This window comes from Pygocentrus nattereri, chromosome 28, assembly GCF_015220715.1.
Source record: "Pygocentrus nattereri isolate fPygNat1 chromosome 28, fPygNat1.pri, whole genome shotgun sequence".
NCBI lineage: Eukaryota > Metazoa > Chordata > Actinopteri > Characiformes > Serrasalmidae > Pygocentrus > Pygocentrus nattereri.
In genome coordinates this window covers 16288947-16305125 of record NC_051238.1, presented here as the reverse complement: position 1 = coordinate 16305125, position 16179 = coordinate 16288947, and the positions used below count along the sequence as shown (strand labels likewise).

Sequence of the window (16179 nt, the reverse complement as noted above, 5' to 3'; positions counted from 1 at the left end):
ATGTTCTTGTGTAAGGAAACGAAATGATCTGCTTCAGATAACAGATGTTTTTTGACAAACCAGCTTTCTGAATGTGGATGCTGTGTATCTCAGTAAGTTAATAATCACATAATATGTATGAGCTGAAGAAAGCCTCTAGTTTAGCAGTTGAGGCTAAGTTGCTACACAGCTGCAAATACTCGCTCCACTTACACACCTTTCTTACACTACTACTGGTGTGCTCACACTTTTAGCACAGTCACTCTCTTTAGTTTAATGACAGCAGAATGACAGCAGCCAGGAGAATTTTATGACTAAGTCATTCTCAAGGATACATCAGAATAGGCCTAGCATTTACTGTAGTAATGTTTCCTACTCATTTTCTTTGCATAACAACAAAAAATGTTTAAAATGGTGAAAAAATATGTTTACAATGAAAATATTTTAAAATATTTGACAGACAAGGAAAAATGTTCATTTGATTTGTGCATGTTGAATGATGATTGTTTGTTCAGGGGCACAAGAAAAAAAATTAGTTTCACTTTATTTTATGGAAACCATATAGGGACTTTATTAAAGCCTTGTTCTTTCATTGGTAAAGCCCATATTAGACACTTTCAAATGTTTTTTTCACTATGCATTAAGCTTAATTCATAATAACTTGTATAAGTACATGATTCGAGAAAAACACTAGCAATTGCATCAAAATAAAAATTCACATCTTATTACTGTGTAACAGGCAGCATTTGGTTGTAAGCAGTCTATTACTTTAGAGTAAATAAGACTTTAATAAGTCCCTAATTTGTATTGTACAGTGCAATTTTAGTCATTATTCATTAGGTGCTAAAATGTGAAACAAGGCACTTCACATTACAAATTTAAAACTTACTTATTGTACTTTGGTTGCTATACAAGAACTCAATGGCTAAAACTGTACTTTAGAATATGGAGCACATCTTGCATCTTTTCGTGACTTTCAACAAGGTATAAATAAAGTGTTAATTTTACATACTGACAGCTAATATTTTCATTTTCAACAGAACTGCAATTATGTCTTAATACAGGTTAAAATGTATGAAGCTTAATGCATATAGAATTGTCTACTTTGGGCTTTACACAGCAAAGAACCTTAATAAACAATACATATTTTAATAACGCCCCAACAGGTCTTCGTTAAAACTTTAAAATAAAGTGATACTGATAATTTATACATGACATCATCCTTCCCAGTATGACTATGAATATTTTAGCCATTGCATGAACTTTTTTTTTTCACTTCACTGCTGGACTGAGAATAGTCCACCACCCAAAGATATCTACCAAACAGCACACTGTGGGCAGCATCCTGTGACTACAGATGAGCTGTCTCTGACTTTATATCTACAAGGTGGATCAACAAGGCTGTGTGTCTAATTGAGTGGACAGTGAGTGGACACTGTGAATGATCCCCCATCCAAATAATACTTGCTCTGTGGTGGTCCTGTGGGGGCCCTGACCATTGAAGAATAGAATGAAAGTGGGCTAACAAAATATACAGAGAAACAGATGGACTACAGTCTGTAATTGTAGAACTATAAAGTGCACCTGCATGGTAAATGGAGCTGATAAAAACCGACAATGAGTGTAGAAACACGGTGGTTTTAATGTTACAGCTGATTGGTGTATCTAGGACTTTGACACGGCCTCAAGTGATGTTTTTTCCCATTCATTGTAAATCAAAATGTGACTCACAAATGTAAGTCATTTCCAGCTATTGTAATTTTAAACCACTGACTTCAGCAAACCAGCATGATTTCACCAATGTAGAGTCATTTTGCCAGTATAATTTGATTCACTAGAACAGTTGGAAAGTGGACAGAAATGGACAGAACAAAGAGAGCCAAAAGAAAGACTAGGGATAATCAATAATGTGTTCTTCAGACAAAAGCACTGAGACTGAAAACAAGGGACAAAACACTTAGAAAAAGACAGAGGGCCAAGGCCAATGACAGATTACTGCTCTTGCGTACTTAATGGAGAGGGCACTGGCCCAGAAAGAGATCAGCAAGAAGAGAGGCTAGTTTATAAGCAATGAACGCCTGGAGCTCAGGCTCAATATTAATTTATATCGTCTTCCATTTTCAAAAACTAATTTCAAGCCCTGAAGACTCTGGAGCACATGAACCTGAAAATGTCAGGCTTTGGTGTGACTTTATGTCATTTTATAATCAATGTACAGTACTAGTGCACAAGTAAGAGACCGTTTATTTCATTTTCAGTTAAAATGGCCTTAAAGTACAAGCCATTTTTAAGGAGACATTTCTGAGGAGATAAGATCTTAAGAAAACCTACTTGCAAGGTAGAGGAAAGTCAAATAAGTGAAAAACAGAAGTTTCCAAAAGTGAAGTAAACAAATGGTTTCAGATATAGAAAAAAAGGGTCTTCTAACAACTGTGAAAGAGCTGGTATACCACCAACACTGCCACAATCAGATAAACAGAGCTTAAAGCTTTCATCTTTAAGATAGAGGAGAAAATCAGATCTGAAAGTGTTTCTGTCCATCCTCCACTGTGAGAAGACAAGTCAACACGATGAGTGTGAAAGGATGTGTAGCTGTCAAAGGGCTGTCACTGAGAAACGGAAGTGTTCTCAGAACAGTGGACTGGCTGCTCCAAAGTCCAGACCTCAACTTCTTTCAGAAGCAGAAAATGCAATCAACTTGTAAGACTGAACTTCAGAGAAGTTGCAAAAATATTCCTGCATATATCTTTGAAAAACTGAAAATAAGACTCTCATAAATAATGGAAGCTGTAATAAAGGAGCAACACTGAAATGAATAAGTCTTGATGAGTCTAAATGAAAAAGTGAATAAGGGTGGTCTCTGACTTTTGCACTGTATGTGTGCAGAGAAATGTGTGCACTGATCTGAACATGGTGATTCATCCACACGGATATTAGAACGTTAGAACCGATCATCATTGATTACAATATAAACTGTTGAAGTATGTGCTCATTTTTGGGCCAAAAATGTTGGGGGTATTTTCAGATTTTTGATGCTGTTTGGTGTTTTGCTTTTATAGTCTATAGTTTATTACTGTGTAAATAATTCCTCCAATCACATTTTCTGTGATCTGTATAATTTTAAATAGAATCTGAACTCTGTATCAAAATAATCGAATCATTTTGTGGTGAACTTTGATATTTCATGAAGCGTTAAATAACTCCCGAAATAATTGTATTAAAATCCAATCTAATTTCATTGTTGCGAGGTCATAGATTTACACCTGAGAGGCTGTGTATCTATTTGAGCATGAACAGGAATGGTTTTGAATGTAAACAGTATCTCCTCTTGCTGCCTCAGTTTGAATGTAAACAGGTCCAAAGATCATAACGGTTCTGCAGTCCCAGCGCATTTAACAAACACCTAAACCCCCCTATTACTGACCACAACACCACACCCCACCCATTGATTGGGGAACCAGTCATTCAGGTCTTTAAAGCTTTCCTTTGGCACTAAACAATTGCGTTCTGCCTCAGGAAGAACTCTGGTAACCCCAGCTACTCACCAGCTTTCCCCTCCTCTCGGTCCGACTTCATTTCACACTCTGTCCCCAACACCTGTCTGCTTCCAGCAGCAGTTACTGATACTTCATATTTAGCAACAACAAAGAAAAAACAACACCAGCTCCAAAGTTTTCCATCAGCCAAGCACTAAACTCTTACTCAGTCGCTGTCTTTCTGTAGGTCTCTCACTCTGTCAGTCTCTCTACGATGAGAGTAACAGCAGGTTTGCTAGTATTTCATTTCCCCTCTCCCTGCTTAAGCAAACTGGGTGGAGACAGCTTGGACATAATGCCACGACCTCAACTAACCTACCCCCGCCCCCACACATAACCACACACATACACACACACAGGTGAATAGAGGGGAGGAGCTAGGGTCAAGGTGCAGTATTTCCAGCTGGTAAATGCATACTCTCTCCTTTTCTTTCTCTCTTTACCTCTCTATTTAACACTCACTCACTCTAAAACCTGATATTCTACTTAACGCCTCTTTACTTCAGTTCCCACACACATTCTCACAAACCTAAATACAATTTACAAAACAAATCTTAATACAGTTCTTGGTAGCACTGTATTTTGCAGTATGATAAGTAAATATGTAGGACTGACAAAGAGTCTGGTATATACTTTGCATGTTGGATAATACAGTAAGTAATAACTGTGAAAAGTACTGGGTATATAAACTACAACTTGCTGTTACAATTTAAAAAAAAGCACAAGATATCAATATGATAAGTGTAATTGTAGGCATACTTTGTTTACATAATTTTACATATGAATTACTGTATGCAAGTTACAGCCTCCTGATGTTGGTCCCCCGCCACCCCCAACTTGTCAGATTAAATTTGTAACCCTCAGGAGTACACCCAGAATCTAAGACCATTCTCCATATCAAACATATTTTGCATACTGTTCTGTGTCCTCTGTTTACAGTGTGAAAATATATGAAGACTGACTGGCAACCTTATGATTGGCCTGAAGCTATGGACTGCTGTGATTGTAGGTGTGTATGTACTATGGGGCCCAGCAATAACCCACTTACTGTATTTTCTGAATATTGTCCAGGGTGAAGAATTTGAATCACAATACATAAAACCAACACAGACCAATGTGGAAATGAACCACTCTCGCCCACTCTCTCCCCTCCCCAATCTGTCAGAGACCAATGCGTGGTGTGCCAAGTTGGCCGCTGCTATAGGATTCCATCTCTCTGACTGACATTATAATTAAACCGGAAAACATTCACAAATTAATAGATTCTCTCTCTCACTCACTCTCTCTCTCTCTCACACACACACACACACACACACACACACACACGCACAAACACACACACGCACACAGAGAGAGAGAGAGAGCAAAAAATGAAAGCTCCACTGAAAAATAACTTTAAAGAAAAAAAAAAAAATTCTTGTATTTTATTTTGTCACCTGAGATCTTCTTATAACATTTGCTTAGGTTTATATGACAAAACAACCATTCACTTTTTACAGACCATTTTCCAAAATAACTTTATCACTTTCAATGTAACAGACTGTTACATTGTTACTGCACTTTTCAGAGGGTGGTAAAAGTGGGATAAGTACAGTTAGTAACTGTAGAACTGTAAAATGCACCTACAGTGTCCTCCACAAGCACTGGCGTCCCTGATGAACATGAACCAAAGAGGCTGTAAAAACATTCTTTACTGATTGTACTTTTGATCTTTCATTCAACATATTAACAAAAATCTAACCTTTCTGAATAACAATGAATATATGAAATAAATATTTTTTATAATTTATATTTTTATAATAATGTCCTCCAATAAAGCTTAACCAGACTAGAGAACACATGGACACAGAACCTCTCCAGGTCCTTCAGATTCTGGGGTCCACAATGTTGACTCTCCTCCTCAGCTCATCTCACTTGTATTCAATAGGGTTTAGGTCAGGGGGCTGGGATGGCCATGGCAAAACCTTAATTCTGTGGTCAGTGATTTATTTTTGTGTTAATTTTGCTTTGGATCATTGTCCTGCTGGAAGATCCAAACTATGGCCCAGTTTGAGCTTCCTGGCTAAGGCAGTCAGGTTTTGATTTTTTAATTTAGCTCGTACTTGATGGAGTCTGTGATATGTGTTTGAATAAACTATCCAGGGGATCCACCACCATACTTTACAGGGGCATTAGGTACTTTTCTGCATGGCTGTCTTTGTGTCCAGGCCAAAAACTTGCCACTGGTGTTCATTGCCAAAAATCTATTTTCATCTCATTTGACCATAGAACATGATCCCACTGAAAGTTACAGTAATGGCTGGCAAACTGCAGGCACTTGAACGTGTTTGTCCTTGACAGCAGAGGCTTTCTTTTGGCAACTCCCCAAACAACTCGTGATTAAATAGGTGTTTTGGGAGACGTTCTGACCCCAAGGCCTAACTCATGTCTGCAATTCCCCACTTTTGATCCTTGGAGATTCTTTGTCCACTTGAACCATCCTATTCTCTGTGCATGGGGTCAGGATAGACATACATTCTTTTCCTAGCAGACTTTTAACATGTTTACATCACTGCTGTTTTCTATGGTCTTTCTCATAACGATGAATGAAGGGAATTTGGCCTGTGTTTCATCTTATATATACTCCCCAGTGAAACAAGAACTCATGGCTGACCATTTAAGTGTATCCAACCCTGGTGAACTTAAAAACATAAAATATGAACCGCAGTATACTTAATTTAGTTAGTTAGACTTATTTTCTACTTTCAGTCATTATACTTTAAATAAAGGCTGTGTTTTTGCTAATATTTTGAAATAAAGATCAAGAAGAAATAGTAATTAGGAATATTTTTTACAATTTACTTTGCTCATATTTGCCAATAAGTGCCCTCTATATAGTAAGTAGAGCTGATAAAATAGACATTAGGGTAGACACAAGGTAGGTTTACTAATACTAATAAAGTGCTCAGTGGGGGTATCATATATAGCTGTTGATACTTCTGTTTTTTCTGTTAAATATGTTTTAAATGTTTTTTTGCATTACTTTTTTCCTGATTAAATTTATTTAATATCCATCCTCATTGGAAATGAAATAAATGAAAGGATGCTCTCTGACAGCGTCACACTGCTTGAGTGTTGTCTATGGAAAATAAATAAAGGAGTAATTTCATACCATCCTTCAAGTCATTTGGTTTTATCAGTTGCAATTACTCCAACATGCATGCAAATAAGCCAGAACTTGGCTGACTGAGCCACATAAATGTGTTTTGCAGAGGATTAATTTAACAAACAGCAGATGATAGAACATCTAAATATGAATACAATTTTTCCTAGCTGAGGTTCCAGCTATGACTGCCCAGCTTTCATTCTGAAACAGTAGACCTGCCAGTTTTCTTCAAAATCAGCCAAATTTAGTGACATTGAGACCTACAAATTATAGGCTGCCCTTGTTTGTTTGAATATACATATATGTGTGTGTGTGTGTGTGTGTGTGTGTGTGTGTGTGTGTGTGTGTGTGTGTGTGTGGCTTTTTCTTCTTAGATATTTATGTATAAGGAGGCTAAACACCTAAGATTTTCACTCACTTTCCACCTGTGCAAATGTGATGTGACAATAAACGTGATTTGATTTGATTTGTGATTTGAGCTATTCAGTCAAATTGTACTCTACATTCTAATTAATATATTCATTTTGCCTTCTGTTTGATATCTAAATATTTTAAATGAACAGATTTTCTTTATGTATTTTAGAAACCACAGTCCTATATGTACTCATACACATTCAGTATGCATTCCTGCAGTCATATTATTGTGCTGGATGTATCTGCACTAAACTCATTAAAGAAAAACCAAGGACACCCTATAAGACATGTTTTTATTATTTTTAATTTGTTGTCCATACCATTGCTTAATGATAACCCTTTTTATTTATGGCTTTCAATGCAACATAACTGAAGTACTACAAGGTAATAATAAACAATTCCTCAATCCAGATCATTCAAGCAAGCAATCCAGAGCACTAGAATAACTGTTTGGACTGTCCTGGGCATTAGGACTGACACTGTCACCTCAAATTAGAGCTCTAAAATAGGTAATCAGGAATTAAGCCTCACAAGCCTTACTTCTCTCGAGACAACCTGGCCAGGAACTGCTGTGTACAAGCAGATATTTTCAAATCAGTGCTACAGCAATAACAGCCTGCGAGAGGTCAGAGCTCAAGGTTTCTTGACCTGTAACACCAAATAAAGTGACTTATGACTACGTCAGCGACTACAGTACTGTGCAAAAGTCAGACACTATCCTTCATTTATTTAATTTCCAGACAAAACAGCCATTAGGTACAAGGTCTTCATTTTTCATTTAAGCAAAACACTTACACAGAAGCTTCAACAACTACAAATAATTTCTGTTTCAGCTTCCATTCTTTTCAGGAGTTCAGTCTTAGAAGTTGGTTGCACTTTCTGTTTCTTTCGAACCAAGTAATCACAAACACATTCAATGATGCTGAGGTCTGGACTCTGGGGAGGCTGGTCTATTGTTCTACCAGCAGCTTCTTTAGAGCTACACATAATTTAGAGTAAAAAAAGAGTAGAGCTTTTTTCCCTCTCTCTCAAAGATGAAAGCTTTAAGTACCATTTATCTAATGGTCACAGATTTTTTGTTCTACCAGGCCCCATTTACCTTTCCTCTTATTTTCCTTTGACTTTCCCCTTATCTATGCAAGTGGTTTTATCTCATTTGTAATCATATTTCTACATAAATATCTCCTGAAATTTAAGTAACTTGTGCTTAATGGCTGTTTTGACCTAAATAAATGAAGTGGTCTCTGACTTTTGCACAGTACTGTAAATCTTCCTCTTGGTTCCAAAAACTAGCATTTAGATTGATAAACAGAAGTGTATTTCTCGTCAAACTAATAGCTGATGGTGCGCAGAAGGCCATGGTTTCATAAAATGAATGGTTATTTCAACCATATTAATTCTAAAATTTGTCAAATGTTACTGAATGTTCAAGTCAGAACTGCGCACTCATGCTGCCTATCAATATGTATTTTTGATGCATGCACTATGAGAGCAGTCTTGCAAAGGTATGAATTCACTATGCATTTAGAATATTTGAGTTCTTTCTTAGTCAGACAGTGGCAGAATGGATTCAGCTAAAATGCTCAAAGCAGCTTGCAATGATGAATTTCCATTTATATGAATGAATCATTCATTTGTCTCTTTGCACTAATGAAGTTTAATTTAATTGGTGTTCCTCTTTAAGAAAAGATGAGAAGCAATTTGATGAAGGGAAGTGAGCTGCAAACAGAACTATGAAGAAAACCACTCTGTGTCATTTATGAAAACAAACCACAGAGAAATTATGGTCATAAATTGTTCTTTTCTAAATCGCGCTGCGAATGAGAGATGCAGGAATTAGCATGGACTAAGCACTGCTAAGAAAGAGTGCCTTTTTTAAATACCTCATGAAACAGGCAGTCAGGCTGCATCGGTGGATGCATAGACTACAGACACTGACCCCTAAACCTGATCCACTCATTAACACAAATGACAAATATTTGCATCAGAAAAATAAAAGCACTTTGGATCACATCCCTCCTAAGGGTGGACAACATAGAATGTCTTTTAAATTTCAAGCCAAATGATATTGAGATTTTTAGTCTTTCTGAGCTTTGCAAACAAGTTGAACAAAATGAACCAGCAAAACAGCACAGCCACATTTCAAAAAGCTATGATATCAACTCTAGGCAAGCCTAATTTTGCTAGACTGCCTTTGGCTACATGTCATGTTTACAGGTACCCAGAATCATATGTAGAGTCAAGCAAGAATACGTTTTCTCATGAGAGTGTAAAATATGGGGAGAAAGCTCACATTTTTCATACTCTAGCTATCAGCGTACAGGCTAATAATGCAGACGTTATAGTAGTGGTGGGCAATATGGCAAAAATATAACACCGTGGTATTACACCAAGAAGCTCACAACACACGATATATCATCTATTTCTTCTGACATCTGGTACGTTGGAACAGACAAAAAACAATGTGTGTGATGACACATTTGAAAATACAAAAACACTGACTACAGCTTCCAAGATGGCTAACGTTAACTTGGCAAACTCCTTAATTGATAATTCTGAAAATAACAATCAAAACATCAAATGCTATTCCAGGTTGCATGCACTTGTTGGTCATATACTAGTAGCTGTATCACCAACAATAGCGAAGTAAAGCAGCTGATACAGCAATACTCTTAGTACTTCGATTACTCTACATGGTGTTCTTTCACTCATTTTAAAATTTCGGCTTTTGTCCACCCTGGACAGGTCACCAGTCCATCGCAGGGCAGACAGACAGACACAGACAGTCACTCACAGTCTGCCTTGTATTGGTATCGTTTGTAGAGTATGAGACATATGGTGGACGGTGCAACTTGCTGCTTTTATACACTGGTTGCTGTTATTTATGAGCTTTCTATAATTAGTCTGAATCTGTCTTTTTAATGATGCATACAGTGATGTTTTAGTACTGATGATACCCACAAAAGCACCTCATTTACAATAATGCAGATAACACAGTCATATCGCCCATCTCTCCTTTCCACCATTTAAAAACACCACTGTGGCTGAGAAATGAATTCTAATCAAGATTAAAAGATTAAAGATATTATCAAAGCCCCAGAGCTGTAGTTAATGTTCTATTTCTCTTTCTCCCTCTCTCTCTCATAATGTTCCTCATTGCTGCACAAAGAGCAAAACGCCAGAGCACTTTAACCAAAGAAAGTCATTACAGCCTCTAACAGAGAGAGGAAAAGAGCCTTGAGGCAACATGGCAGTGAAGACTTCTCCTATAGCACACTGTTCTTCACAGGCTACAGAAAGGAGTTGTACAGCAGTCCAGCACCACGGAGAGCACACTATTAAGACAGCAAACAGATGTGCAATGATACTATGCATATCAGATTACATCCACTTCCTCACAAATAATTAGTACCACTGAACTGCTATTACTGTCTTACCCAGAAGGATAAGTGGTTTAGAAAATGTGGGTGTATGTGTGTGTTTGTGAATTGCTATTAATAATTGCCTTAGTGAACTGCATCATAAATAAAAATGAGCATATCATCACTGTCCGAGAAAAAAAAAAAAAACGTATTTCCCAAATGGTAACTTGACAGTAGAAGTCTGTTCTTAACAGAGAATTTATATCAATCCTTTCATTATGAAAAAAATCACTTTTGGACTGTGGACTTGGATTTGTGGACTCTGAGGTTTTCTGCACCAGTCTCAGGCAAAAATCAAATGCCTTCAATGTGGAACTGGTACATGAGCCAAAATGTGCAATTTAAGAGACTAACTTGCATGTTCTGAATTTCTTTTGCTTTCAATGACCCTTTACATCAGTTATGTCTGTTTTGTTAAAACAACAATCTAAATATTCTATTTTATTACTGATACAATAATTATGCCTATAAAACTTTAACAAATGTTTCAGTAGCGGCTGTTTTGATAGGTTGTTTTGGACAGTTTTAGCTAATTTTGATCAGAAACGTTCATAAGTTCATGACTAACAAACACACATTTAAACAGTTACACTCACAAAAATATTTTTAATTGAAACAAAAAAGTTTGCTTATTTGTGAAAAAATATGTGTTTTGATGACAATTCTTACTGTTCCACATTGATTTTCAGACTTTAAGACATATTTACTTCGAAAGATTGAGATCTAACTGCTCACCAAATGGTTATGAGGGACAGTGATGTAGTCTCAAATGCTGCTCTAAAATGCAGATCCAGGGACTGGGAAGGCCACTGCAAAACACTGACCTCATCATGTTCATAAAACCTGTTTGAGATTACTTTTGCTTTGTGCATGGTGTTTTATCATGCTGTAAGTAGAAATGGGTACAAAATGGGTGAATTGTGGCCATGAAGGGATGCACTTAAATAGGGATACTCAAATAGGCTGTGGCATTCAAGTGATGACTGATTAACAGGCCCAAAGTGTGCCAAGAATACCATGTCCACCAGTCTGCTCTGCTGACACAAGGCAGGTTCGGTTTATGGATTCATCCTGTTGGTACCAAATTCTGACCCTGACTTTTTCGGTTGTAGCCCATCCTCTAGGTTTGAAACATTTTGCATTATAAAATGCTCTTCTGCTCACCACAACTGTACAGACTGGTTATCTGAGTTACGATAGCCTCTCTGTCAATTCCAACCATTCTCCATCGGCCTCCTTCTTCAACAAGGCATTTCCTCACAGGACTGCTGCCAAAACATTGGCTCAGTAGAGAATTGCATGAATAAGCAGGTGTATAGGTGGTCCTAATGAAGTGCTCGGTGAGAGTGTATTCCCCTTGATTTCCTCGAGTTTGAGGAACTAATGGTGGCTGCCTTGTAAAACCAAGCAGAAATCAAAAGCGTGGTAATGGGAAACCTTCTTTACCAATAGCAGCAAAATAATGACTAAGTGGAGGCACAAGTCTCAAACATGTGCTAAAAGTATGTTTATCAGCAGAATTACAGGTCATCTCTCAGGGTCAGATTGGACGTGTGAGAAGACACAGTGTAATATATGCTGTGATGAGCAGATGTGTTGTTGTTTCACAAATTGATTTTCTTAGCAGGAGCAGCATAGCAACTCTGTTTTAGCTGAATGTTTTGGTGGCAAAGAACTTCATTTATTGACATCATTGTCTCTTTAGCACTCTGCTTTCATTTTCTCTTTTGTCTTGAGCTTGTTGACAGTGTCACTGGTCCTTTGTGCCTTTTAAACCCTGTGCCTCACAAGCATGTACAATTAGAAGGCAGTCCTGTGTACAGTTTGCAGCCCTGTGTGCAGACCTAGCATATTGAATGTTAATTTCAGGCGTATTATGAGCAAATATTGCTGTTTGAACGTAAAAAAGGCCTCTAAAATTTTGCATAATTGAACTTCTAATAGTAAGGTAACTCCTTAAAAAGAGCTTCTCTTAGGTCACAGAATGTGTAATAAACCTTTGGGGCCCTGGCTATTTATGGTGATTAGCTGTGGGTGTTAAATTATGTTAATATCTGTACATGCATTAAAAGACCAGCAAACCTCCCTATATTTTGCCTCCCTACATCACATGCAGCCTTCCGCATTACTAATCACTGTATGTGTGCATATTTGTGCATGTGTCTGTGTATGATTCAGTGCTATTACCTTTATCCAGTGATGTGTCATGGGTGCTGTGGTCAGTTAAGTTGCTGACCTCTGTGCCTTTCTGCCTGAGGGAGTCTGGGAAAGAGAGAGAGAGAGAGAGAGAGAGAGAGAGGTACAGACAAACACATTATCAAAGCAACATCATGACACTTGTTCTCAAAAACAGTGATTACTGCAGGATGAGGCAGGGACAGCTGTGAGGAAAAACAGTTAACTCTTTTCACTCATCAGCTTCTACTTCCATAAGCCTTGAAGAGGCGGCCAAAAAGTCTTCCGTACAAATACATATTCACATTAAGACTACATGATATGGACAAAATACTAGTACTGTGAAATACACTGCTACAAATTGTTATTGCAATGCACCTGGCAATACATGAAAAACACACTGGTAAATCAAAAATCAGAAGAGTGGGGTGGGGTGGGGGTGGGAGTGCAAGGGAGGCACAAATGGGCTCATCTCAGCCTGAGAAGTTATCAAGCTCACCTGGTTGGAGAGGTGTTAGAAGACAAATTATTATAATAAATATTTTCCTTTTAATACATTTGCAACTCTCTCTCTCTCTCTCTCTCTATATATATATATATATATATATATATATATATATCGTTTAACAGCTGGAACAGGCTCCAGCTCCCCCCACGACCCAGAAGGGGAGGCAGTGTTTGTGTGTGTGTGTGTATCATGTATGTGACATATGTGTTGGCTGGTTTTTAAGTGAAGCCTATTTTCTCCTTGATGTGCACAAAGTCTTGTTATTAGGACAACAATTTGGTCAAAATATCAAATTTTTTTTCTGACCAAGTTATGATTGTAATTTAAAATGTGATCGTTTTCTGTACATTGAGGTCCTCAGGCCAGCATATCCACTTTTTCTGGCTTGAGGCCTGAACACAAATTGTAGTGCACCGCAGAGCCAGTTAGTTGTGGCTGTCATGTAGACAGCATGTGGGTGTTTGGTTGCTTCAGACTGGTTTAAAGCCAGGAGTATATTTCAGACAAAAACAACATTTCGAAGCAGAGTGATGTCTTTTTGGCCAAAATGACACAGGGTTTTGAGTCTGTAGGGCATGGTGTGCTTACTATATAGAAATCTTAATCATGGCTTGTTTGTTCAGAGACCTCCCCCTGACTGTGGCTGGTCCTAATTACTGCATTGTTTACTCTGAGACTTCCCTCACCGTGACTGATTCACTTAACAAAAGAGGTTTTTAGTGGTGCTATAACTACACTGAGTTCTTTTAAAGTATATTTTAAGTACTCTTGTTCAGCTTAATTCATTGAGAGATGATTTACAAACCTTTCTAGGTTAAATTTCCCCACTTAAAATTTAAGACAACATTGTCAATAGGCTGTAATAAAAATTGCAAAAAAACTGCAGCAATGAAATTTTCAAATGAAATTTGCATGCCTTTAAGTTGCAATTCTTCTTCTTTCGGCTGCTCCCTTTAGGGGTCTCCACAACGGATCATCTGCCTCCAGCTCCAAGCATGCCTTTAACTTGCGATTCTGATTTTAAAATGATTATTTTTTCAGCCCTACTTGTTAATGTGCTTCAGTTCCATAATAGGTAGGTAAGTAGCATGACAGCAATAGTCTGATGCCATTATATGGGAGACTGCCTTGACATCAGCAAACTCCTTAAAACCCTTAAGTTGCATTTTCTTTATGAACGTTATTCACTTTTGTTGGATTAAATGAATGTTTTGAATCATCAGATCCCCCACGGAAACTCTCATCTGGAACTGTGACCAATCTGGTGTGACTAGTTAGAAGCCCAACTGCAAACTGCAACTTAATCAATTAAGATATCAGTATTGCAGAAGCTGATGTCTTGATTAATAAATAACAGATTCTTCACACACACTCAGACATTACATACACACAATGCACGCATAGAGCCTTTGCATCTTCAGTGATGACCAAACAACACCAAAGAAGCTGACGCTTCTCATAAGACTGGGTCTGTGTGAAGACATTTGGAGGGAAGTGCTGTATCATTTCCATGTTACATGTCTTTAACCACATAAACCACACTGACCACCCTCACATATTACAGAGTCATCAAAAGACACCGAATTAAGGTGCTGTTTAAGCATTTTGTTAGTGACCATATTACACAATCAAACCAACCAGCACTTTACCCCTTAGCAGTTCTGGCTCTACTGTGCTTTAAAAATATGATTATGTGTTCACATTAACTCCATAGTAAGCTTTACAGTGAAATTTGTTTACATTTGATATACATTACATCTGGTGTGAAGACCTTCAAGCCTGCACCTCTGACATTTTTGTTGGTTTAGATGCCAAGAAATGACAAAAAGAGATGTTTTGTCGCTGCAAAACCAAATGCACAATGAAAACTTTTCATCAAAGTCAAATCATAAGAAAACAAAATCTGCACGTGCAACAGAATTTCTTCACATGCTTCAATGAGCTAGAAGTAAGAAATAATTAACATTAAATTACACCATGCTTTTGTTATTGTCACTGATAACGGTGACTTCCAATGGTTAAGTGTAGCTGGAAGTCAATGACACAGTCACAGAGGCTTAAGATTCTATAGTTAGTAGGGTTTGTGGCTCAAATCCTGATTGGGTTGTTCGACTATTGCTGCCCTGTTCCTGACTTCTGTCTTTGTGGCCTTCAGCAAAGCACCTAACCCCAAACTGCATCAGGGTGGAACTGTAGCTGTCTGTAGCCTAGTTGATATACTAGGACTGTCATCATCAATTATATGAATACATATAAGCAACCTAGTGAGCTAAGCAAGTAATCAGAGCTTTAAAAAGGCTAACGAATAAAAATAGACTTAATTGAACTATACATAGCATACATAGCATGTCAAAGATGTCCTTTATTGCAGTGGGTCTCAAACCAGCTCCAAGGGTCTCCTAGAAGTTCCACATTTTGCACCAACCTAACTCAAAATGCATAAGATTTGGATTACCTATGAAATCTTTAAAAAAGGTTTCGTGAAGAAATTAAATATTATTTTTGGGCCCATATTCTACTTTTTCCTTGCCTTTATTTTTGCCTTGAGGCCCACTTCTATCTTTTGTGTGGTTAAGGTACGAAAAACGGGTTAATTCATATTTCCATGGTGATTTTCCAGGTTTTCTAGGTTGGTGTAATTATTGTTTAAGACTGATTTATGTAAATGACTTCTGCACTGATTGGCTGTCCTGCATCATCCCTCATTCAAAAAGCAGTTCAGCTTATAACACTCCTTATAACTTCAGTGTTAATGGGCAGAGCTAAGGTGCTGTAGACTGAACAGGCAGATTTATATAAATGGTTTGGATTTTCACGGCATCACATAAACCGACAACAACAAAACATCCCTAACTAACAACAAATACAAAAACAGAAAACTTAACAACCCCTGTGGTTGTATAAAACTGCAGCACGCAGTGAGTGCACGGGCCACTGCATGACATGATTACCACCATCTGAGTGAAAGTACTGGAACATGCTGTAGGGCTGTGAGTGCAA

At 37.6% G+C, this 16179-nt stretch overlaps 1 protein-coding gene across 7 annotated transcripts in view; it reads right to left on the bottom strand.

The window, feature by feature from the left end:
* kazna (kazrin, periplakin interacting protein a) overlaps window positions 1-16179 on the bottom strand; it is a 131000-nt gene that overhangs the window by 34713 nt on the left and 80108 nt on the right. For all 7 annotated transcript variants that reach the window (XM_017693504.2, XM_037535819.1, XM_037535818.1 and 4 more), the window contains exon 2: window positions 12684-12758. Coding sequence is in view for 3 of the 7 variants with exons in the window: in XM_017693501.2 (XP_017548990.1) it covers window positions 12684-12758 (75 nt within the window). In the remaining 4 variants the exon portion in view is untranslated. The remainder of the gene's footprint in view (window positions 1-12683; window positions 12759-16179) is intronic.